Source organism: Ciconia boyciana, chromosome 2 (genome assembly GCF_034638445.1).
Source record: "Ciconia boyciana chromosome 2, ASM3463844v1, whole genome shotgun sequence".
NCBI classification, from domain to species: Eukaryota; Metazoa; Chordata; class Aves; order Ciconiiformes; family Ciconiidae; genus Ciconia; species Ciconia boyciana.
In genome coordinates, this window is record NC_132935.1 from 62550900 (window position 1) to 62577849 (window position 26950).

At 36.6% G+C, this 26950-nt stretch overlaps 1 protein-coding gene across 3 annotated transcripts in view; it reads right to left on the reverse strand.

Moving 5' to 3' along the window:
- Nucleotides 1–20987, reverse strand: part of RTTN (rotatin) — a 90128-nt gene extending 69141 nt beyond the window's left edge. For all 3 annotated transcript variants that reach the window (XM_072852814.1, XM_072852813.1, XM_072852815.1), the window contains exons 1-12: nt 20563–20987; nt 19583–19770; nt 18776–18974; nt 16801–16890; nt 15658–15736; nt 14171–14285; nt 13485–13635; nt 12393–12558; nt 9677–9858; nt 6031–6146; nt 2744–2914; nt 1133–1345 (exon numbers count right to left, since the gene is read on the reverse strand). In XM_072852814.1, the coding sequence (XP_072708915.1) occupies nt 1133–1345; nt 2744–2914; nt 6031–6146; nt 9677–9858; nt 12393–12558; nt 13485–13635; nt 14171–14285; nt 15658–15736; nt 16801–16890; nt 18776–18974; nt 19583–19770; nt 20563–20593 (1701 nt within the window). In that variant the 5' untranslated portion in view covers nt 20594–20987. The remainder of the gene's footprint in view (nt 1–1132; nt 1346–2743; nt 2915–6030; nt 6147–9676; nt 9859–12392; nt 12559–13484; nt 13636–14170; nt 14286–15657; nt 15737–16800; nt 16891–18775; nt 18975–19582; nt 19771–20562) is intronic.
- Between the last annotated feature and the right edge of the window lie 5963 nt (nt 20988–26950).

Sequence of the window (26950 nt, forward strand, 5' to 3'; positions counted from 1 at the left end):
TCACAGAGAAATTTGTGATTAACCTGATTAACAAATTCAATAGATTTCAAACCAATAAATTTTAGAATCTAGTCCTGGGAGCCGAAAAGCCTTCAGCTGCTGAATCCAAATAAACTTCTATTAAACTCAATAGGAATAATGTATGTCTAACGTTTCACAGCACGACCACTATAACTATTCAAAACACTTTCTAAAATGCCCAAGAATAGACTCATCCTTGAATACTTAAAGCTTTTGATCAAATTATTTTTAAATCAATATGCATTTTATATAAGAAGAGTATAACAAAAGATTTAACTAATAAACTTTTATCAATTCACTATTAATGTTAAATTTAAAAAAAAAAAACAAACAAACTTTGCTCTTTAAGTACATATGTATTCATAGTTTTGGTTACCAAATACATTAAACTTGAGCCATTTAAATTTGACGGAGTTAACTTCATTGTAAACAGTATTTTATGAGCGAAGTATTGATTGCTTCTTTTAAGTTCAGAACCTACCTATATAAAGGATAGATTAACTCAGATTTAAGACAGCACTACATGTATATTGCTGTATTTTATTCATTTATTTTAGTATCAGTGAAGCAAGGATTTTGCACAATTACTTGTCCATTTGGATAATGGAGAAGAATATTTCAGTACCGTGCTAGAATCTCTTAACTAATAAAGCAAAGTATATTACTTGTCTTCATAACAAAGTGAAATACACAAATATCAGTCTAGAAGTAGCTGTTTATTAGAGCTACAATTGCCAAGTAGTTGGGAATTAAAATTTTCTGAACTATTTAAATACTGGACAACATACATACACACACATACACATATACACACACTATACATCTAGAGTATTTGCTTCTTTCTTACTTTTTCGCCCATAAAAGGTCTTGTGCCCACTTCCAATCTCCAAGTGTTTATTTCTTTGTTTTTACTTAGGATAAGATTTTTACAAACATTATGAGTAGTATTAGTGAAAACAAATCTAAATTAACTACATCTTGCATGGTACGGAATACTCATACTTATGGATTTTCTTCGGCTATGCTAGACTATAGTTTTTACCACAGAGAAAGGGAAGTGGAGGAAAGAAGTTTGCCTACAGGAAATATTTTATATAATAAAATTCCACACCTTCTTATGAACTTCAGTCATAAAGCTACAAGTACATTCGATCGAATATGCAGCTTCTGAAGCTTGTTTATAAATACTGTAGTTCTCAGTACTCATCTGCTCCAGATAGGCTGCAATAGATTCATGAATGCTTGGGTATTCCAAGGAGAAGGACACATCCAGAGAGAGAAGAAATAAAGCGTTCAGCAAACTCTTTTGTAAAACTTTACTCGCCTTTGAAAAAGAAAACAACTGTCAGAATAACAGCCTGAAAATACAGTAAAACCAACAACAGCATTTGCAGTCATTCAACTAGTACAATCACTACAGCTGCTACTTAAAAATTAGAGAAACACATATCATATTAGTTCTATATGAAGAAATTTTTTTGTATTAAAAAGTGAGAGTTCATTAGATATCAGTCCTAATGTCAGACCTGCAACCAGTCACAAAAGTTGTGTATGATCCAGCCACAGCATTAACAACCACACACACCACTGGCCAGGGTCAATTTACTGTCTAACCACTAGATGGCAGAGAATACACAGACCACAATTCTTTCTGTATTTAATAAAAATCTGTCTACAATTCCACATACTAGTATCACATACTAAGAACAGGTATTTCTGTTGTTGTTGTTTTGGGGTTTTTTTTACTGCAAGTGTTCAGTATTCCTTCAACCAAAATTTTGACCTCAAATACAGTAACTTTTTTCCAACTCCTGTCGTACACAGAATTGAGATTTTGGATTATGTACATAAGAAAAGACAAAAATTATAAAAAGCCATTAGATTAGTATGCCCACACATATTTGAAGGTACAAGAGACTACTTATATTAAAAGATTTAATATTTGTGATAAAAAGCCTGTAACTGAAAATCAATCTACTACTCAGTTCGAAGAATGTCTAAAAAAGAGCTACACTGTAATAAAAACTGATCCAAAAAAATGTAAAGCCATACAGGTTTAAACATCTTCTAACACTTTCCATCCCACAAAAACTTCTAAAGATCAGACGCCCTCATCTGAAATGCTTGGGGGGGCGGGGTGGTGGATGGAAAACAAAACAAAACAAACAAACAAACCAAAAAAACCCCCAACCAACCAACCAACCAAAACCACCCCACAATTCAAAAGCTACAACAGAACTTCTTTTAAAGAGCACTGGAAGCAAAGAATAATTAAAATCACTACAATGTATGAAACATAATTGCTTATTATGTTCCATCAGATTAAGAGTGATGATTTTAAACATTACGCAGTTCTAGTCTTACTTAGTCTTACTTGCATGCATACTATAAACAAGCAGAGGGCAGCATAGCTTTGCAAACCATGCATCATAACAGAAAAACACTATAGGAGAAAAAAGAACATCGAATTTCAAAAACTAATTAAAAAACTGTATTAAAAATATTTTTGAAGACTTGAAATATGCAGAAGATTTTGTAGAATGCACTGATACCTGTAGAACGGACAAAGTTGCCTTATGTGATCACACATCAGCCATAAATCAGTTTAATTTCTCTGTCCAGTGGCTATTTTCCCAGTATTAGTCACTGAGGAAGGTATCACTTTTTGCCCTCTTAAAATGCAAAACCAAAAGACAATCACTTAAAATTAGTGATGGCATACCTTTTCTACAGGGAGAAGTATTTGCAGCAGTCTAACAGTGAAGAGTGAAATGCTAATAAATGCCGTTCTGTGATGCACCAACATCACCTCAGGCTGCTCTGCACTTACATTGGTTTTGTGATATAATATAGTTTCTCCAAGCAAACCAAAGACCAGAAGCAATTTGTCTTTCTGAAAACAAAATCAGAAATACAATAATTCTAAATAACTGAAACATTACTGTATCTTTACAGTGTTTATACAGCACCCGTAGCATCATTAACACAATTATACCAAATAATGTGAAAATGCAAAAATGGTACAAAATACATGGCATTTTGTTTGTCATCTGAACAGAACTGTGCATTAGTTCTAGACCTCACTCTACCTTCACTTGCAGTTCTGAATACTTTGGTCAGTAATTACCCCTTACTGGTTACTCTCCCTCCTCCCCCCCTTCCCCCCCCCCCCTTAATTCCTGCTCACTACACTTTTGAACTTCTGGAATTTTAACTATTTTGAAGTTCACTTTTAACATGGAAATATTAGGAGCTGGTTTGAACCTGCTAATAAGGTTTTACCTTACAAAAAAAAAAAAAAATCAAAAACCCCCCACACCACCAACCCACAATCAAAATTTTGAGAACATCAAATGATTTTTATGCCTATTCATTCTCAAAGGAAACAGCAGCACATTTCTCAGATTATGTAAAATCCTATTCAAGAATCACTATCATTTGGATAAATCCAGCTCATTGGCACTGCAGAAAACAAAATTAGTTTCTAGAATTTTGGTCACCTGAAAAAGCCAGGTTTGTACCTAAGGACACTAGAACAAAGGTAGAATTAATTTCAGTTGCCAGTTTTGGAATGCCAAATAACAATTAAGAAGGCAGTAGCACATGTGAGATTTAGCTTATTAATTCCAGAAATTGATACTCACTGTTAAGCAATTAAGCACTATTTATCTGACTTAACATAGTTGAGGAAAATGACAAGAAGCAATTGACTAAATCAAATCAGTCTTTTAAAGTAATTATCAACACACATTATTACACAGTAAGATGAAAAGGATTCATTTTCATCTTCAGGACTTCAAAAAAGTAAGTTTCTCTCCGCCCTGCTACAGTTTGCCGAGGCAGGAAGAGCCTCTGCTTCAAGACCCCGGAGTCTCAAATCGACAGTAGATTCAAAAAGTTTATTTCTCCCTGAAACAAGGATGACTATCTCAAAGCTAGTAATCCAGAAAAGATGAGGGGCTATGGCAATCTGCAGTATCTAACTTTTTGACATGGCAGAATCAAACTGCACTTAAGGACACATGACAAAACTGAAAAACAGTAAAAACTTCACTTGGGAGGAAGGAAGCATAAAAACATAGGTAAAATACATACAGTTACAGACTTAAGTATTTTTGAATGGGATTTCCAAAATATATATTTTTCACAGGGATATTCTAGTGGAGAGTTTTAAAATTGGATAAACAAACAAACATAAAGCAATAACGTTATGCAAGAAATGCTTTCAAGTTTCCTAGAAAGGAGACACATGACCTCCTTCCCTTGGAGCTAATACAAAACAAAGAGGAAGCATGTTTTCTAAGCACTGAAGCCTAACTCCTCTAAAAACACAGTCTACTTCTTATAAAAGACATTTTATTTGATATAATACTAAATAATATAAAGGTAAGTTTAACGGTTGTTTCCTAAAATTGTCTATTCCGTTATTTTTATTTACTCAAACACTCAAACAGTAAGATGAAGAGCTGTTTTTTTATCTCCTGCCTTGCAATTGCTTCATCAAAATTAGCTTTATTGAATTACACTGCACAATCCAGCTCTGCATTACAAATTGATGCAGATTCATAACTTTCAATGGGAGGTGAATTTTATATCTGAAAAATATTTTACCAATAACTCTCAAAGTTGTACTAATGGAATAAAGTTATATCAGCAAAGCTGCTTCTTCTTTTTTTTTTTTTTTTTTTTTTTTTTTTAAATCGATATAATTGTATACAATTACCCAGCTTATTTGCAGAGCTGTGCTTGTTGTAGCCTGGAAACAAACGTTATTCTACTAACAACAATCAGTATGATGTACGTGTGATGATGCTCACAGTTTCTACTGTAGTTTGACAGATTTATATGCAATGGAATATACTGATTCAGGTCATACAACAACTAGACAAAAGATTATGACAAAAGACTATGATTCTACGATTATATTAAGCTTCTTAGATTAAATGTTCTGCAATGAATCTTCAGTACTGACTTGACGTTGATCAGTTATAGATTTTGATAGATCAGTGCACTAAATTCAAATAAAAAAGTTCTCATTCACTGCTAGGTCCTATAAATAATATCAATATTATAATTTGTAAAATAGAGAACAGGGAAGACTACAGTAATATTTTAATTAATAATTATTGCAATACCATAGTTTCATATTCAGTGGTATTTTCATTAATTCTAACTTAAGTCATGTGCATTTAAGACTACACTTAAGTTTTTAGACAAGTTTCAGTCTGCAACTCTGATGTGTTTGTTAACGTGCATAAGCCATGCTGGCTTATGTTTCAGTTTTTAGTTGTCTTCAAAAAAGCAAGTAACCCATTGTTATTTCATCTGTTATTTACTAATTTGATATTTAATGTATATAACAACTCTCAACTGTGCTCAGGTATGTATCTCCAGCAATTTAAATTGTTTGGTCAATAGCACCTTAACACTTTGAATCTCTCCTGGGCCAAAAAGCCTTCTTTCTTTCCCAGCTAAGCAACAGAGTTAAGGATAGCTGAAACCTGTGCAGGGATCTATAGGTCCTATGTAGGAAATGGATACCATGTATCTTACAATTCCAGTCTTGGATCTAAACAGTTATCTCCCTAATTTTAAACAGATAGTTTATAAGGAGTAGAGAAAGTGAAAGTTGTATTTACATCTCTCCAATTTACATGGTCTCCAATTTACATTGCATTTACATGGTCTCCAATGTTTGTAGTCAGTACTTTCCCCTCAGATCCCCTTCCCTACACGTTTCTCTCAATGGCTGCTTAACAGCCTTTCTCTACAAGACAAAATTCATTACTTATTTTCTTGAGGTGAAACTTCAAGCATCTTCTGGTGAAAGAACTTACATTTAAAATAAAAAGAATGTGCCAGTGATAGAACTGGTAATAAACTATTTAAGATTTTCAAAAGGGTAGCTCAGAAGAAGATTAGATATGTATATGAATCACTGCAGAAAATGTCATAGGCTTGTAAAAGCAGACTGTTAAATACAGCTGATCAAAGCCTAAAAAGTCTTACCAATTCCAATGCAAAAAGGCTATCATCTTCCCAAACATTTTCAGAAATAGCATCACTAATAAGGAACATGTCTTCAACAAGCAATTCAAGAACTTCCATCGTCACTCTCCTACTGCCTACAAATGAGAGGATAAATTCAAATACAGACAAAATATTATATTATGATATTCAGAAAACACCATTTTGAACAAGGGATTATTCCAAATCTGAAATTCTGATATTTTAATTGTCCTATACACTTCTACTAAACTAATGCTAACTGTCCTCAACCACCAATAGCTCTGAATCACAGAAGACAACAACTAGCCAAAATCACAATAGAAGAGATTAAACCAATCATATACTTGAAAAAAGGCTCAATTTCCTTAAATCCTATAGTACCACATAAACTATATTACATCTGTAAATCCAATTACTGGACTTCTTTGAAGTCCAGTATAAAGTCACTTATTTCCCCCACCCAGGTAGCTAGGTTACAGATCTTCCATATATATTACCTATTACTGTTAATCTGCATTTTTGGTATAGTAGAAGTGGCTTTCTTCCTGGATTATTTGGTTGAGATCATCTTTTGAAAGGCAAGGAGATGAATACCCACTTTATCCACTTGTACTTTTCTCCATAACAATTTTCCCCCCTTGTTTTTAAGCTAATATTTATTAATTTTCATTGCTCCTTCTGACTCAGTATCTCTCAATAACAAGGCTAATCTGGTCTGCCTATTAGTGACTTTTACACTTTGTACAGTTTTTTGCTTGAGCACGGGGCTGCAAAGAAACCTGGCCTGAGCTTAAACGTTTACAGCCTACATTTACTACAAATAAAAACCTCCCCCTAATGTCCCCAGATAATGAGACAATAGAGGAGAAGCAGTCAAAGGCTAGAAGGTTTCATGAATTACAAGGCAGAATATCTGGAGCCAGACCAAATATTTTCAACCTCATACAACAGAGGATGCCAAAACTGTCTGGCATCCTAGGGAACCATACGTGACAGTTTCCCCCAAATACTCGATTTAGTCCAACTGTTGGCTTAGTTACTTGTTGATGGTATGTTTCTATTTAAAACCATGGACCGATTTCACACAACACCATTGAATTTCCAATTTATTTTTTAACTACCATGAAAATTTTGTGTCCTTCAAAATCTGTTTAAAAAAAAAAGCAAGCAAGCTCTACTGCTTGTTATGATTGAACTTTAATTTCTTTGTCACCTTTTCTCTTCTGTAGATTTTATACACTGTAGAAGCCTTGTTGATATACTTCAGGAAAAAATATACGTGTGTGTGTGTGTGACTATATATGTAGCGACAATGACCAGAGCTCATGCAATCTGCAGCTTAAGTGATCTGTTCTGAGTGAGCATATGGCCAAGAATGGCACAGGGCCTTTTTAAAAGCTTGCTTTTTCCTACCTCACAGAAGTGCTATTTTCCATTTATTTTAGTCAGAATGTTGCCAATTTGAAGAGTATATGCCTGAAAACTCCAAAAAGCACTTTTTCTCTCTTCACAACTATTTTGCAAATTCTTAATCAAATTTCTGTGCTTAAAACATTTGAAAGGTGACTTAATAAATTTCTCCATTATAATGCAAGCATTAAATAATGGTGGTTTTAATATGAGTTATAGTTTCAGAAATATTTTAAGCTAATAACTAAACATAACATCTGCAACAATGCTTTGCTGTAGCTGTCATGATCTACAGACATGCAAGTTCATTTCACCATACTCTTACATGAATATACCAGCAAAATACTCATTTCCCAACACCTGTGGCAATTAGTATGTGCTAAGAGTTCATTATTACTAAATGCACAGTAAGACAGATATAATCAATGACTGTAAAACAAATCTTTTGCTGTTCAGATTTAAATAATTGTCTTTAAGACATGCAGTATTAACACTGAACTTCAGACAAGTATGGTAGCTTAAAACTGATCACAAAAAAACCCACAAAAAAACCTCACAACCCACACCATTATTGATTGGTGAAATGACTTCACTCACAAGACAGGTCAGCACAAAGGAAGAAAAATTCCAATGAACATCTCCACAAGGAACAGAATTTGAGCTTAACTGAAATATACATCAAATTATAAAATACAAGCAAGCAAATTTTACAGTAAGCTTACTGTTTTTCCTTTACCCAGTAATTTAAACAGTTAGAAGAAAATCTATCATATAAGGTGATAATAATGTTAGTAAAAGTGCCTGTTAATTTTACTGAAGAAAACAATTCAGAAAATATAACCACAGGAGAAACAGTGTGTTACTGTGTGTCACTGTCTCACAGTATTACAGTGTGCCTTCAGATCACAGGATTTCAGATCAATGGGAACAGCATAAAAATATTAGTTTGCTTACAATCTATGTCTCATTAAAGCACAGTGGAAGAAAGAAGAAATATGATCTAGTAGAGTTTAAAAAGTGTAAAAAAACTGAGGGCAAGAGAAACAAAGATCAACTTCATCTGAAAATGAAACTATTTTAGTTCTATGATAAGCTGCAAAGAAAGAATCTTGATAGGTGGAAAAATTCACTATATTTTAACTCTGCAGATTTGAACTGACATGCACCAGAAATAGAAAAGATAGAAAATACATTTTCTGCAGGTTTACGTTGTAAATAAAAGAGAAGATGTCAGAAGTCATTAATGTGCTTGTGAAGAATTAATATTTAAATATCACTATTCTGAAAGGGAAAAAGGAAAACTTTTATTCATTTTAGTTTGGTTTATTTCCAAAAAAATGAGGATTGAATAAATTTTCCTGTGGACACAGATTAATGCTGATGTTACTATGAAATACACAAGTAAATTAGTATTTTGTGACAGAAGTCATAAAAAGTTATAAACAATCATGAAAACAACAGTAAATGGAAGTTTCATACATATTTCATACAATTTTTATAAGTTAAAGCCTCTACCCAGCTCAGGAAATGTTGACAGGTATATTAAAGAAACAACTTTTAGTATTCTAGTCATAGATAGATACACCCAGCTCCTATATTTGAAAACCCTACCACGTTTATGAATACCTGTTTTGAATTACATTGTTTCACAACTAAATACTATTGTAGACAACCTAAGAGCAAAAAGACTGTCCTTCAAAAAGGCTTTGCAATTTAGAACCTTTGCAAGTCAAAATAAAAATCATTAGTTGCAATTAGACTATCATTACTCATGTTTCTTAAAGCATAATTATAATTTGTTACTGCATTCATAAGAATAAAAGCAAACCTTTTCCCAGAATTTTTGTTTACTATTTATTGAAAGGGAGGAAAACTCTATGCTCAAAGAGATCGGAACAGATGTTTTGTTAAGTGTGGTTATTTTTTCATCTTCTTTTCATCTTCTTGAATGACATTTTATTCAGCCACACTATTTTTCCACTACACACCCACTTCTTCCCACCATCAATAAAAAGCACTTGAAACTTCTGCAGCAATTCTGAAAATTGACTTCTATTCAAGTTTTACGACCTGAACAAACTGCCTAGAAAAGAACTGTTATAACTAGCTACAGTGTATCAGTAATCATCTGTATCTTATTTATTTGAGGTACTCAACTCATAATACCAACTTAAGAGGTTTGTACTAAAGATGGGAAGGATACATAAGTGAAATACTTAATTCAAAACCTTCTCACCTGTTCTTAGAAGAGGTATTGCATTTTCCAAGATGGAAACACAGAACTGAGGAAGGCTAAGCTGCTTCATCTGTAATTCCAAAGTGTCCTCATTTTCAATATCTGGTAGGTCAGTATGTCCTACATCAAGTGGGGAATGCAGAGAGATTCTGGAGTTTGCATTTGCTTGGGTACTGTTTCCACTTAAAACAACAAACAAACAAAATAAAATAAACAAAAAAAGAGACATAGTTAATTAACTCTTGCAAAGAGAAAACCCATATATGTAGACATGTTAAAAATAGCATCAAGGATTTTAACATCCTCCTTCCTTAGCGCATATCCTTCCTTCCATCCCAATCTTTCTCTGAAATCTGCCAGTGTTGCAGGAAGAGGGGGATTTTGTTTGGTTGTTTTATTTAGATATGAGAACTGGTAGCATCACAAGTGAATGCCCCCTGTTTTGGCAGTCATCTTCAACTGCACTTAGAAACATGTACTGGAAGAAATACACATGCAATGAATATGATATTGCAAGAGAAAAATCAGTTGATTTGAAATGGTATTTCTGATGAGCAAAGTCTATCAGTTGCTTGAAGCAAGGCCACTTACTAAATCAAATTTCAGCCTGAACTATACCTACTACATTAAAGCCATTCTATGCAGCTAGGCACAAGAATCCGTAGAAGGAAAATGAAGTGTGCCCTATGTATAAGCCTGTAGGCCTTCTTTGTCCACTGTAAAACAGAAAATATTCCCTTTTCCAAGAAAGCCTTAAGTGCAACCAAGTATATATTACAAAACATACATATATTTATTATATAATTATTTAAAATTATGAGATATATATATCTCATAATTGTATTATTTTCCAACCGCTTTCAGAAAGAATCTAATTCTATTGACAGCATTATCAATACATCTCAGAATGAATGTTTTTTAATGTTTTTTTATTATCATAAACAACAGTTAGCAATCTTAAATTGCTTTAGAAACCTGTATGACTTTTATAGTTGGATTTTTTTTTTCTTTGGTTGCTTTTTTTATTATTAAACAAGCTGAAGAAACTGAATTGTGGCATGACTGTGTTACTTTATATTGTCTAACTAAATGTAAAAGGTGTCTAAAGAATAGCAATTAAAATCAGTTGGCTTTTAAATTCTTAAGAGGTTGATAGAAGACTATAAGCAAAATAGAAGAGTTCACCAATACGTAGTGGTTCTGATTGCACTTACCAGAGGGTAAGGAAGGAGAAGTGTCAATCATAAAAACAATTCAGAAGAGGAAAGGTTAAGTTTCCAGGCAGAATTTGAAACAGACAAACAGATAGATTGAAGAGTCTCAAGATTTAAGAACAAGGAAAAAGAAGAGTTACATATAGAATGGCAATAAACAACTAATTTATATTACAATTATGTTGAAAAAGACAAGATTCACTATAAGCAGCTCTTCCATATCAAAATCAGCAATGTCAGAGCAATACTATAGTCATTTCCCTCCATCATATTTTCTATTCTACATCATGTTTTTCTTTATGCTGTCTCTGGGCTAAATTATATCTTTGTAAGAAATGGGGTTCATGGGCAGTGAGCAGCTCTACTGCAGCACACGGGATGCAAGAAGATAAAAGGGTACCGTCACGAACAGCTAATAATATGGCCTTATACTTTCAATAAATTACCACTCCCTGGTTTGTAGATGTCTCATCACAGCCTTAACTGGTGCTTACTCTTATGTAGATTTCCTTACTACACTGATAGCCAAGCCATCCCTTACTCGTGCACAATATACACCAGCTACTATTAAACTGTTAACTGTTCAACTACAGAAAATGGTCAGGTCCTAGAATGCATAAAGCCTGGAGTTCATTTACAGTGCCACATTAGTTACATAATAAAAAATTAATATATTAGACTTAAGATGAGTATAAATAACCTTTTAATATAATGACTCTTAAGATGCAGTTACAATTAATTACGTGAGCTATTCTCATCTGTAATATCGCAGTCCGTTTGAATACCTAGGAGTTACTCAATCGCTAAGCCAATATATCAGAGACTCAAAAAAACTACCAACAAGCACACAGTACAGATACACAAGAACTTTTAAATTCCCACATATTAAAAGGCATTGGGTCTTGAACAGCAGCTTTAAGTCTGTTGTGTCAAGATGACTAACAAAATCACACATGAACAACACCCTCAACATTTTGAGCGTAGACAGACAATTAATAATTTCATATTGAAGTTGAATTTTTAGATGATATACAACTGAAATTTGTTGTCAGATTTAACAACAAATTTTAAAGACTTTAATGGAAATCTTTACACAGAATAGCATTTTTAACAATACTGTACACTTATCTATGGGATGGCCATTCAACTTATATGACCTTACGGGGTCATCTGCTGAAGAAAAACAAAAATCCCTGACTTTACAGCAAAAGTCTGAATAAATGTTTTTCTGCGTCTTACAAATACATGCACAAGCAGTAACAATTGATACTAAGAGATTTCATTAAAAATGTTGATTGGGTCCAGAATGTGGCAGGTAAAACTGATCTTATGTATTCTGAACACCATTTACAGAACTAACTGTTTAATTCATAAACATGGTTTGAATTTTCACAGGTTAACAAAACTCTCACATCATCCCACACACTGCCAAGGAGCTAATGATATAATCCTATAACAATAATTTTTTAATTGAAGTGTAAGTTATTTCCTATTTTATTCACCTGGAAGATGCTGCATCCCAATCTTGACCATCTCCTCTAGGACGTTGAACTGTCCGTCCAATCACAGATGGCCGAGGGCTACTACTTCCAGGTGATGGATTCTGAGAACGAGGAGGACCTCTTGCTTCTTGACAGTAAGATATAGATGAGTTCTGGGAAGCTGTGCCTTTAGTAACACAAATCATATATTTTCCATTAGTGGAATCCATTGTTCTGAAAGATACTACATAGTGAAATAATGGTAAAAGTAACTAAGGTAGGATATGGAAAACACCAACCAAATATTGGCAAGCTAGGACAACCTATCACTGGCAAGTAGCAGAGTTTGGAAACTCAGTTCCAAGGCAAAACCACTGAAAATTACAGCTGAATCATAAATCTTGAGTTTTAAAAATACAAACATAGTGTCTGACTAAGGCTATTGGATTTTTGATGTTATAACAGAATTAGCAAAGAAACAGCTAATATCATTTATTAAGACACCAAATATAGTGGCAATCTTATGAAGAGAACCAGACTACCAATTTCCAGAAACAAAGTTGATTAAATTCAGCTGACAAAGTGGAAACAGGAAGATCATTATAACTAATCAACACTATTAAATCTACAAAATTTAAGCATTAAGAACATTGTGAAATAGCCCTAATGACTGTAAAATTCAAAACAATGATTAAACTATTTTCAGCCATCAGAAGAAGAAAATTAACATAGCTCAAAATTAATAACTAAATTGTTAAGCACTAATAGCTTGAAAACTTTTCTGAAACTCTGCCCACTTTTATTTTACAGATTTCATTTAGTTTTAGTTAAAAATCCCTCTCCTGCTGACATACAAACAGTTGGATACTGGGAAAAGTTGATGAATGGAGAATCACAGGAAACTGTAAAAATGAATAAGTACTTTAAAATAATGCAAGTACTCCAGAAATATTTACTAACATGAATAGTACTGAACACTGTCACTTAGCAAAACAGTTTCACAAGATTATATTTGCTATAAAGCTGTGGGTTGACTTTTTTTTTTTAATTATTTTAGACAATCTTACCTGTAGTAAAAACACAACAGTATTTCAAATATTTAAAAATACCTACCTTGCTCTGTGGAAGAAAAACTTGGATCTCTGTGAAAGTTAAGTCTGCTTCTCAAGAAGATGCACAACTGTTGCAGGCACGACACAGCCTGCAAAGCTAACTGATGCCTTCCATCTCCTCCAAAAGCCAGGTTTAGCAGAGACAAAAGGCTCTGCAAATACAAAACCATCAACACTGGTAGCTGAACATTAATGCAACTTCATGAACAACCATGCCAGCAAGAGTCTTGTACTAAATATAGTTCACAGATGTTTCTCAGTGTTTAAAAATCACAGCAAAGAATAAATAGGCTTAACTACTGTTTTCTTACTGAATGAAAACTATCAGTCCTAAGGAAAAAGCTGAGTTCCACATTATATTTCCAATAAAGTCACTACTTCAATTATGGAGCCCATTAGAGGGTGTGCATATGACAGTGACACAATTTTATCTTATCCAGAAGAAACAAAGTATTACTTCACAACACAGTTCATTACTGATTAGCAATATATGTTATTACAACCAAATAATTTACTAGAAACAATATAAAGATAGTGTCCCCTTTTCTATGCACCTAGAGTTTACATAAGGGAACTTTTGTTTAGCTATTTTGTTTAGAAACAAATCGTATAATTTACATAAATTCTTACTTGGCACAACTTTTACCATAGCACAATAAAAACCTTAAACTTTATGTGAATTCTTGCCTGTACAATCTTTGGCCTTTGAAGGAAGATCTCAGCAGGGAAATCTTGCATAATCACATCCTGAAGAAGCTCACACGTACTCCAAATTAAACTTTGGTTGTTACTTCTCAAAGAGCTAAAAATGCAGTTCATATTTAAATATGTATTAAAACCAAAAAACCCAACCAGTAATCATTAGCTTGAACAAGTCTTTACAAGAAAGTTATAATCATAACACTGAAGAATCTAAAGAAAGAAATGCTTTAATTCTATTGTCATACCATTTTTAAACTTGAATTATTCCTTAGCTGTGATAATTCTGTATACAATAAAGAACAAAATCAATTCCAGCTGTTATCAAACCACATGTAAAATTAAGTTCCCAGAAAAGAAATAACTTTATTGATTCTGAATTTTAAATTAAGATGAGAAAGACTGGAAATTCCCTCTAAAGCTAGTGATTATCTCAGTGGTATACAGCAAGTACTCTAACCCTTACCAATAAGAAAGTTTTTTTTATTGCCAAGGTTCATGTATAACTTAAATTTCTTCCTTTATGTAACTTCCCACATATGTAATTCAAGTGCTTTTATTAGCTATTCTCTAACATTTATATTAGTAAATAATAAGAACCTTTTGGGTATTGTAATTCACCTTTCTTTTTTCTATTTTGTTGTTTCAGAAACCACTGTTTCTGAAACCACTGTAAAAAAAAAAAATCAAAGGCATCCAGTTTTAAGGATGTGTGTTCTTTTTCTAGACTCAGGCATAAAGGAAATTAAATATCAAAGAGGTTTTCCAGCTTCAGAGATCTTTCAAAAGAAAAAAAAAAGGCAAAATAAAAAAAAACTATTACAAGAACCTTACAGTTAGTACAGACTTGTTAAATAGTCCAGTCCATGATACTGCATTGCTGGCTATGCAAGAAATCTATCACAGCTCTGTGTGAACTCATAAGGAATCCCAACTACAGAACTTTTCCTTGGGCCACTTGAAACACTGTTTTTCTAAATGAAAGTTAAAAACAAAAAAAATCACTGCAGAAAGATGATCTGAATGACTTAATGCCTGGATAAGGCATTATACCTAAACTTATTGGACTAAACCTAGTTAAGCTACTACTGAAAGTATGGATTTCTCTGCCAAGTGGTCGTGGGGGTAAAGTAAATAATGATTTTATTCCAGCTTGTTCTAAAATTAACTGAATGAAATCTTTGGTCGATTTGACAAATTCAAAAGACAGACTGAAGGGTCATGAACAAAAAAATGTACTCTGAATTAAAACAAAGAATGGAAAGCAATGTTAACAGAATATCTGTCCTATTACAACTTATTGTTTATCGGCTCCGCTCAACTTCAGTGCAGCTTTTATGATCATTTATCAAAAATTAACTTATTAGGTTACTCACAGGAACAGTCTAATGATGCAGAAGGAAAGAAATTTAGAACTACTCTTACCCAAGAAAAATAAAAACTAAAAGCAAACTGTAATATTTCTATTACTGTACCTTTCATTTGATGAAAGAACATGTCTATCTGTTGAAGTCAGACTTAGCCAAGGAAATGTGGAAAATTTCAAGCATTTCACTGAAAAAAAGAAAGGATATTTTGGAGTATATTTTATAGAAGTATTACACAGTATATTTCCATGGCAAAGTCAAAAACTTATGAACTATACACTATCTGAAATAGAAATACCTTTTACTAAATATAGACTTGCACAAACTCAAGTGCTCCTAATGAGTTTTCAGCAATACCAAAAAAATACTAAGGTCATCTCAAATCAGAATGAAATAAGTTTATCACAGTAAGTTTTAGCAAATAGAAAACACAGCATTAGTGGAAGAGTACTCAATCCCCCACATCATGATTTCAATTAAATTATAATTTTCTTCTGCTACAAATATTCTTTAGTAATCTTTCTAGACTACACAGACCGTATATATTTTGGAAAGTCTTTGCTTGTACCAATATAACTATTGTTCAATTCTAAAGATAGCTGATACGCTGCTAAAAAAGTAATTGGGTGATTTACATACATTAACTCCAAAGTAATATTTTAAAATCTAGTTCTCAGCACCGTATTGTATGTTAAATATGATACTCTCATGTGAACTGCTACTGGTATATTGGTACAGGCAAAGACTTTCCAAAATATTGGTCTGTGTTTTTCAGTGAAACATTTCATATTGTTTTACTGACAATAAATAAAAGCATAACACCGGTTTTCATTTAGATACAAGGTAAAGGTTTCTAAAGCACCTCATCTAGTTTTCTGAAAAGTAGAAAGGTACTTCAGACTTTAAGTTCTGTTGAAATAAAAAGGTACTTAAACAGACAGTTTTGACTATGGAAGACAGATCTTCTGAAAAGCATTAGCAATTTAAATAATTTTAAAAATTACAGTATATTTTAACACACTTTACATATTCCAAATAGTTATAGTAATTATTTACTAGAAAAGAGAAAGATCTATTAAGATGAATATCATTTTTATAAGCATTATAATTGTATTTTTTTCTGTGATACTAGATTTCACAGAATAACAACAGGAAAAAGAATAGCCAATAATAATATTTGTAATGGAATTCAATCTAAATTACAACTCTCAGCACTTTCTGTAATTAACATATTCTTATAACTACACATACCAACTGTTCGTTTGGGAGGTATTTCTAAGTGCGGCAGATGACTTCTACCTTGACAAAAATATCCAGTGAATAATTCCTCTTGAGGTAGAACTAAAACAAATACAGGGTAAGTTTAAAAAATGTACGCTAAAAGAAAAAAAAAAAAAAAACACCACAAAACCAAAAGCAAAACTCAGTTTATCTTCATGCTTTTCCTGAACTGCCTCCCTTTTGCCCTTGAGTTTTAACCTATTAAGGAAACTGATTTAAAATAGTCTCAGACAATCAGGAAAGTGGAGTAAAAGGAGTGTGTCAATGTCTATTTTTCACAATCGTATTCTGTACCTATAAAGTTTTTTTCAATTTTCTTACACTACCTCGCATACCATACAAGGAATACTAAAAACAATTACACAAAATTTATTGCCTGATGGAGAACTGGCAGCCAAAAAAATGTTTTCCTCTAATCTACCTACGTAGTAATAAAATTAACTTTTTAAATTAACTATTTAAAACCTTTTTCTACCAAAACTGCTGTCTTTTCAGGTCAGCTGAAAAGTTGTCCCCCCTGTATATATTATTAAATACATGCAATTAATACACAAACTGTATAACAAAATATATACAAGGTATGTAACATTAAAAGCAATCTCTCCAGAACACAATATTTGGTTCAAAGGATCAAACTAGATAATGCCCAGATTATTAGTTTAAAATTTTTCCCAGGAACTGAAGTTGAAATAGAAAGAAAAATACAACACTCCTGTTACTAAGCATTAAATTATTTAATCCACACACATATACAATTTACAGCATAAGTAGGAATTACGTATAATTCTTCAATGGGGTAGTTTCATAAAGGTATAGTTTAAGAATGCATATGTAAAAGGTTATTATATTATTCCCCACACAGTGGCAATCTTAGGTAAAAATCTAGCTAAAGCCTTATGTGGGCACGGGGGCGGGGGAGGGAGGATGAATCAACAGCCACCACATAGTTCTAGCAAACTAAAACTCCAAGCATTAGACAGGCTGCAGAAACTACAGGAAAACTGTATCTCTGAGATTGCACAGTATGAGTGACAGAGCTGTGGCCATTACTACACCACACTGTGTAGCAGCAGTGTCTTTCCCACAAGAACCAGGAGGATGAAGTAAGGACCTCCACAGTACGTAATTTTCACCTCTGTACTTTGTGCTAAATTTCTTAAGGCAGAAGAGGAGAACCGCGTGGGTTTGCTTCTTGACTACATCTAAGAGGCACTGTAAATCATTGTAACAGACAGATAATAAGCTGGATAACAGAAGCAAATACTAGCACTTCACACATATGTGAAGCACTTCACACATAATATGAAATTTTATACATAGTTTACATATTTTCCTATAACAAATACCAAAAACTAACCAGATAGTGCATAAAACACTAACGTAGTTTTAAAAAACATTCTACTAGGATCATTTTCTGCTTTTTGCCTTTTTTTTTTTTTTTTTTAAGATTTGAATTGCTCTCAAAGTTAAAGCCTACTACGCAAAGAAAAGTAACAAAGCATACTGCCTTAATTACAGATTTGTTCAAAGTTGCAACACTTGCCGCCATAAAGCAGTCTTGGAAGTTCATGTCCTGCATCCTGCCGTTTATTACATTATAGCAAACAGATACTACATACTGAAGAAATGGAGAGATTTCTTCAGTATGTAATAATGTAACATAATGTAATAATGTAATTTCTTCAGTATGTAATCTGACCAGCGAAGGTCAGATTACAAACAACAGGATTGTTCTTGTGCAGAGAATTCCATTACAGGAATGGTAGTATCTGATTTAACTAAGATCACACTTTCTCTGGCAGAATGTGCTTACCATACAATTCACTGATCTCTCAGGAATAATTTGCCTACCGTGCCTGAAAACCTCAACTTTTCATAGCCTAGAAGCTTTTAATTTACTTTATTTTCATTTTAAATAAATCACACTTCAAAATATGTAATTTACCTGGTTCATCTACTGAAGGCTGAGACAGAGTTTGATAACATACTGATACAGAACCAGAAGGAAGTCCAGAAGGAAGGAAGAACAGTCCATCCACAATCCCATCAATTATAGCCTGCAAGTTTGGATCCACATCGGAGCGAAGCTGAGAGAAGAATTCCACAGCACCAATTCCAATCATTTTCTGGGCAGCAGGTGGATGCTACATTAGGACAAATAACTGACAAAGTTAGCCTGAAGAGTCTCAAGGTCACTTGACTTCGAAGGAGGAGGAGGAAAGGAAAGAATCATAATCAAAACTTAAGTTAGATTTCGCCTTTGTTTAGACCATCCATCAGTTTCAAGGATGAGGTTCTTTTTTTTTCCTCTGCATAGCTGCCATTTAACGATTAAAACATAAGAATGTATTATGAGATCTCTGAAATTTCTGCAACCTTTTCTCAACTTTTTTAAAATAAGTTGCACCATTGTTCAAATCTTCACTTTTCAGGAACAGCGCAAGTGCTTAGCTGCAAATCATGTCCCAAAGAAGAAATCAAACACTAAATGGAGCAAATGAAGCAGCAAAGGAACGAAAGGAGAAACACAGAAAATAATTATTTTTCTCTGCTATCCCTATGACCAATTGCAAGTCACTCAAAACTTTTTCATTTCTGTCCACACACACTTTACTTTATTATTCATGTCTTTTTAAAACACTCTAAAATCTCATTACATGGAGCTACAAAACCAAATAATATCCAATTTTATTTAGCTTTGGCATTCTAAAGACATATAGTTTATATATAAATAAATGTTAGTATGTCATACCTTGATCAAATTGTTCACAAAATTTAGTACTTCCTCTTTCATTGGTATAACTGGAAAATTGAACCACTCCAGAAGATTAAGGAAAAGCACTTTTTCATGGACCAGATCAGCATACGAAATCAAATTATGATCTAATTTAAACAGAATAGTCTTCAGAGATCGTTCTCTTATCTCTGCCAGTTCATGACCTGCCCAAAAAAAAAGGGATTAAAAAACCCATAAAATCATCTGACATAACTTAATTCTTATTTGGACAACCAGAATGCTGTCAAAGATCTGTCAAAAAAGCTAGCTTTTATGCTGCCAGTGTTATGCTTACCAGAAAGACAAATATTGCACTCACCAGCAGTAAGCTAATCAAGTACGTTTGCATGGTTGTAAAAGTGTGAAATATTAAAAAATACACTGATATAATCTGGTGCCAAATGTAAAACATGAGGATGACCTTCTTGAAGCATACAACTAAATTCTGAAGACCTCTACCACAATATATTGTGGATACCGAAAGCTGCCTCAGCCTCGCAAATCGGACAAAAATCTACCCAAGCCCATTGAATCGAAAGGCACCATATCTGAAGGGGAAAGCCTTCGGCATTTCCTAGGGAAGCATCACCGCGTGCCACTGTCCCCTCCACGCCTGCAGCTGGGAGTCGAGTGGAAAAGCACAAGGCGGAAAACTGGCGAGGGACCCGGGGCGGCCGTGTGGAAGCGGAGGCCGGGCAGGGGCAGCCGCGCTCTGCGAGTACCGAGGAAGGAAGGAGCCCCCGCTCCCTCCCTCCGTCCCTCCCTACCAGGCCAGCTGCCGGGCTCCCACACGCAACCGGGCCCGTTTCGCAGGTGAAACGCCCGCAGCGCTGTACGCGGGCGGGGGGCAGGCCCTCGCCGCCCCCCTGCACACAGCCCCGCAGAGGGGTCATGACAGCCGCGGCACCCCTCGGCAGCCGGGCCCGGTGCCCCGGGAGGGAGACGGGAGCCGTTACCCAGCTTCCTGACGAGCGATGACAACTCCATCGCGCCCCTCTCCCCGCCGGCATTCAACTGCCGCGCCGGTTCCGCCGCCAGCCCGCCCTGCCTGGCCAACGGCGGCCGCGGTGCACCTTGGGAAACGTAGTCGGCTTCCCTTCCCCCCGTGGCCTGCCGCCTCCCTGACCGCCCTTTGCTGCGCGCGAAGCACGCTGGGAGCTTTAATCCCCCTGCGGAACTCCGGCGGCAGCACAAGCAACTACAACTCCTATGCAGCCCCGCGCCGAGCCTTCTCGCCCCGCCACGGGAGCCGACGGGCGGGGCAGAGCGGCTTTGCGGGGCCCAGCGGGGCTGGGCGGGTACGGGGGGACTTCAGCCGGACACGGGCCCTGGGCTGAGGTGACAGCGATGAGCCCGGCCAGTGCTGGCACGGATGCTCTTGTCGTCCTCTTCCCAGGGAATTGTGCACTGGAGCCGTTTCCTGGTGCGAGCACCGGGGGAGGCCCAGGGCCTGGCGCCGCCCAGGGGTCCTCTCCGCAGCGGTGGCGCGCCCTGCCTTTCCCAAGGGAGGCCGCACCGCCTGGGAAGCCGTGCCGCCGGGAAGGGTTTTGTGGGATCGTGACGTGAAGAAGCGCTGTGGGGTTTAGTCAGGTTTTCTTGGCAGAAATAGATATCCTCGGTATCTTTTTTCCCCAGGCTTCTCCAAACGATTCCGGGGGCGGGGGAAGCTTAATGAACGGAATTAGTAACTTAGAAGTCGTTGTAAAATTTCAAAAATCGAGAGCAATCCTTTTCAGATAGAAAAGGAGCAGTTAGAAATGGGTTTGCATTTCAGTAACCGCACCTGAGAGAATTAAAAAAAACTCGGTGGAAACAGACACGTGGTTTCATCCTTCAAAATAATTGGAGAAGCTTCAGGTGGATACATGCAATTACTGGCATGCTTTTTCCAGCTTGGTGTTAATTACCCATGCCCCAGAATCTGCACAAGCCCTTTCCATCGGTATTCTGTGTAATGCAGAAACCCAACCATACAATTTAAAAATCTGCGTATTCCCAGCCTTATGGCTCAGAATGCCGTACCTGGGTAATGCAGTGGTGGTCCTGATGATTAGGCTACCACAACCAAACAGGCTACCCATCTAGCAGCATTCAGAATAGTAAGCATTTCAATAGCAATTGCTGTTCTCTGCCTGGAAGGGAGCTGACACCTTGGTGTTCTGCTTGTAGCTTGAATATGAGCTCTGCATGTACCTGTAGGACGATGGCTTTTCATATCTTAAGTTCTGCTGTCATTCTTCGATGCATATTTGCAACATCAGCTTCTGCAAAGATTGGATTTTTTTTGTTGTCTGAGTCCAGACATGAAATTGAAAAGGAAAGGGTGTGTTTCTTCATCTTTTAGTACCCATGTGGCCCCGATTTGGAAGCCAGAGAATGATTTATGTTTATAGTAATAACTGACTATTTGCTAATGTTTCTTTGATGTGTCTGACAGCACTCTGGAAAGAACTCTTGCTGACTCGTGTAAAGCAAATGGATGAGAGGGTGAAGTAGGAGGTGAATCATGAGGGGTTTTGGGTTTTCTTTTTTATGTAACCTAGACTCCAGAATTACATTGCTTTGTTTATAATGCAAGGCAATTTCACAAAGCAGAGTTTCTTAAAAGTGTAGTAAAGACACATAGTACATCATAGGTTGTCTGACCAGAGGGCTGATCATATTTTTGGAAGGTTGTGCTTACCATTGTAATTGGAAAAAATAAATAAATCATAGGTGGACAAGTGGCAGACATTGCTGAGTGTATATGCTCATGAAGTTTTTGCATGTAACTGCAGGTGCATGAAGGAAGACAGCCTTGTAATAGTCATGGTTTCTTTTTTATGTCATGTGTTGCCTAAGAAAGTACATTTTATCAGCACCAACAAAAATGTGAAAAGTGCAGTGCAGCAAATGATCTCCAAAGGGATGTATGTCACTGCCCTCTCAGTTTATGTCCAATGGTTTTTCCATCCTGGTCTCCATCACTGTGCTATTCTTTCACAGTAAATTCCTATTAATGTCCTCCATTCTTCAAGAAGGAAATCTTAAAGGCGCAGGAGTAGGCTGTCCCCATGTGACAAAAGACGAGCCAGTGGGGAAGAAGACTGGCCTGGCTGAACAGAGACCTTTGGCTGGAACTCAGGGAAAAAAAAGAGAGTTTATGGTCTTTGGAATAAGGGGCAGGCAACTCAGGAGGACTGCAAAGATGTCGTGAGGTTATGCAGGGAGAAAATTAGAAGGGCCAAAGCCCAACTAGAACTTAACCTGGCTACTGCTGCAAAAGACAATAAAAAATGTTTCTATAAATACACTACAACAAAAGGAGGGCTAAGGAGAATCTCCATCCTTTATTGGATGCGGAGGGAAACATAGTGACAAAGGATGAAGAAAAGTCTGAGGTACTTAATGTTTTCTTTGCCTCAGTCTTTAATAGAAAGACCAGTTGTTTTCTGGGTACCCAGCCCCCTGAGCTGGAAGACAGGGACACAGAGCAGAATGAAGCCCCCATAATCCAAGGGAAAATGGTTAGCAACCTGCTGCATCACTTAGACACACATGTTTATGGAGCCGGATGGGATCCACCCAGGGGTCCTGAGGGAGCTGACAGAAGTGCTCACCAAGCTGCTTTCAATCCTTTATCAGCAGTCCTGGCTAACCGGCGAGGTCCCAGTTGACTGGAAGTTAGCAAATGCAACACCCATCTACAAGAAGGGTCGGAAGGAGGATCTGGGGAACTACAGGCCTGTCAGTCTGACCTCAGTGCCAGGGAAAGTTATGGAGCAGATAATTTTGAGTGCTATCACGTGGCATGTACAGGACAACCAGGAGATCAGGCCCAGTCAGCATGGGTTTATGAAAGACAGGTCCTGCTTGACTAACCTGATTTCCTTCTATGACAAGGCAACCTGCTTAGTGGATGAGGGAAAGGCTGTGGATGTTGTCTACCTAGACTTTAGTAAAGCCTTTGACACTGTTTCCTGCAGCATTCTCCTGGAGAAACTGGCTGCTCATGGCTTGGATGGGGGTAGTCTTTGCTGGGCAAAAAACTGTCTGGATGGCCGACCCCAAAGAGTGATGGTGAATGGAGTTAAATCCAGTTGGTGGCCAGTCACAAATGGTGTTCCCCAGGACTCAATACTGGGGCCAGTTCTGTTTAATATCTTTATCATCTGGATGAGGGGATCAAGTGCACCCTCAGTAAGTTTGCAGATGACACCAAGTTGTGCGGGAGTGTTGATCTGCTTGAGGGGAGGAAGGCTCTGCAGAGGGATCTGGACAGGCTGCATCAATGAGCCGAGGCCAATTGTATGACGTTCAACAAGACTAAGTGCAAGGTCCTGCACTTGTGTCACAACACCTCCCTGGAATGATACAGGCTTGGGGAAGAGTGGCTGGAAAGCTGCCTGGCAGCAAAGGACCTGGGAATGTTGGTCGACAGCTGGTTGAATATGAGCCAGCAGTGTTCCCAGGTGGCCAAGAAGGCCAATAGCATCCTGGCTTGTTTCAGAAATAGTGTGGCCAGAGGGACTAGGGAAGTGATTGTCTCCCTGTACTCGGCACTGGTGAGGCCACACTTTGAATACTGTGTTCAGTTTTGGGCCCCTCGCTACAAGAAAGACATTGAGTTGCTGGAGCGTGTCCAAAGAAGGGCAATGAAGGTGTTGAAGGGTCTAGAGCACAAGTCTTATGAGGAGCGGCTGAGGGAACTGGGTTTGTTTATTCTGGAGAAAAGGAGGCTCAGGGGAGACCTTATTGCTCTCTCCAACTACCTGAAAGAAGGTTGTAGAGAGGTGGGTGTTGGTCTCTTCTCCCAAGTAACAAGTGATAGGACGAGAGGAAATGGCCTCAAGTTGAGCCAGGAGAGGTTTCGATTGGTTATTAGGAAAAATTTCTTCCCCAAAATGGTTGTCAAGCATTGGAACAGGGCTGCCCAGGGAAGTGGTTGAGTCACCATCCCTGGATGTATTTAAAAGATGTGTAGATGTGGTGCTGAGGGACATGGTTTAGTGGTGGACTTGGCAGTGCTAGGTTAACGGTTGGACTTGATGATCTTAAAGGTCTTTTCCAACCTAAATGATTCTATGATTCTATCTGCTGTATCAAGGCTGTACTAAATTCTTAATCACAACTCAGAACTGTCCGTCATTTTGCCAGAAAATATTTCTATCTGTGGAGCAATAAAACAAAGGGGCTTTATTAACCTAATTATAAATGTACTATGATTGCTGCAATGAGGTTTTTTTCCGCAGGAGGCTGAACTCACCTCGATCTATCAGTGCTTTTCAAGAGCAATTACAAAAGAAGCATCACTGACTGAGTAAAAATTCCTTGTAGCTGTGCACAATATGCTCATGTAATGAAATATGAAGAGCTCTAATCAGATGGACACAGGGCTGCTCACATTTCCCCAAATAGGACCAGTGGGAACTTTATGAGACCCCGTATGAGAATCACAATAATAATGGAAAGGATTTGTATCTCATTTGTCCAGCAAGGAGAAGGAATTGCTGAAGCAGTCATTTTCCAAAATAGACTAAATAAAAACATTTATTCAGGAGGAAGAGATGTATCATTCACATCTATAGGAGTGTTCAATCCAGGTCCTTCTCACCTCTTTACATAGCATCTATCTATATTACATCAGAAAAACAAATGTTTTCTTACGCTCTCTTCACTGTCTGAATTAGTAGCTACACAAACGATTCATAGAGTTGTTGCTAACACACAGGTGATACGTGCACTCTCCATTGCTAATAAATTTCTCTGCACTGTAAGCATGGGCATTTCTTTCAGATTTTCTTAACCAAAGGCCTAATTAACTTCAACTCCAAAAAATATTCCTAACCTTGAAGAGCATCTTCAATTTTACTGCTTCTGTTTTAGACCAGAAAAGGGGCGGTTGTGTACCCAAGACAGTGATCCAGGAGCATGGTGTATCAGCTGGTGCAATATGTTTTATGCTATCATGGCTCAAGCCTGGTATTCAAGATGATCAACGATAATCAAATTTTCATTGTTACAAAGAGAGGAGTGATATGTTAAGGGCAAAGTGTGTATCTCAAAAAAATGAAAAAAACCCCAAACTTTGACTATATTTTCAAAGTGAAAAAAAATGGTGGATGGATTCAATAATTATTGTTGGCATTGTGAGACAACCTAAATAGGAGAAGACTAGTCTCTCATTACTGGGAATGCTGATTCCCTCTGTGTCTGCATCTCCTGATTTGGGCTCCCACTAGTGCCTCTGCTTTCCCTCCTATCTGCTTGTTCCCATTAGCTTGCAGCTTCCCATAGCTGCTTCTGAAATCAGTTTGACTTTTTCCTCTCCATTGGCATTATTTAACATGGATGTCTCTTCCTCCATGTATATTCTTACTGATCTGCAGTCAAAATGTGTAGGAGTTCCAACACTGGGGAAATGAGTCACGGAATCTCATTTACATTGTCCCTTGTTGCTTCCTTACTGCACTCTACGTAAGATGAACTTTAAAGAGCTGCCTACTCCTGTCTCCTCACGATCTTGGTTTCTATAATTCCAATAACTTTTTAAAATCTCTTCTGTATCGGTTTATTGAGTTCTATCCCAATAAATTGATGATAGGTGGACAAGTAGTGGGCATTGTTGTGTGTATATGCTCATGAAATTTTTTCATGGAACTGCAGTTGCACAAATGAAGATGGCCTTCATGGTTTTGTGAAGATTTTTTGACAAAAGCCATCTTTTAGCACTTTTAGTACGGGATGCTCTGTAACTTTGAAATTTCCCTTCAGTTAAATGTAGAGAGAGATGAGCTTGAAAAAACTTTTTCTGAGTCTTTTTTTTAAAGAGTTTTCAGAATCTCCTTTATATTTATCATTTCTGTGGTTCATTCAATGCAGGATGAAGTCTTATTATCTCTGCGTTCTTTTTTCAAAGCTGTCTATTCAAAACAATTTTTTTTTCCTTTCCTCACTGCTTTTGAGTTCTGTCCTCTTACATTCCTAAAGTTCTCTGAAGCTCACCATATCAAAGACGCTGTCTGACAGGGTCTTGATTCCATTTTTGGTATTATGCTTACTGTACTTCTGAGTTTAACTGTTGCAACTTCTGGTTCTCCGTGAATTTCCGGCTGTCTGGCTCTTCACTTAGGTTGAAGAGCAGCAATCCTATGAAGAAATTTCAGGGCATGTGGGACACAAAAACCATGGATTCCAGGTGGCTCTCTGAAGGGAATGCCAAATAGAGACTGTGATGTGCAGACCTCACTGACTGCTGTAGTTAAAATGAACCTTACGACTTACCTGAAAGAACATTGCAAAAAGGAAGGAAAGAAAGCAAAGAGAATGAGAACATTGGGAATGGAAGGAGGTAGAAATGGCCAA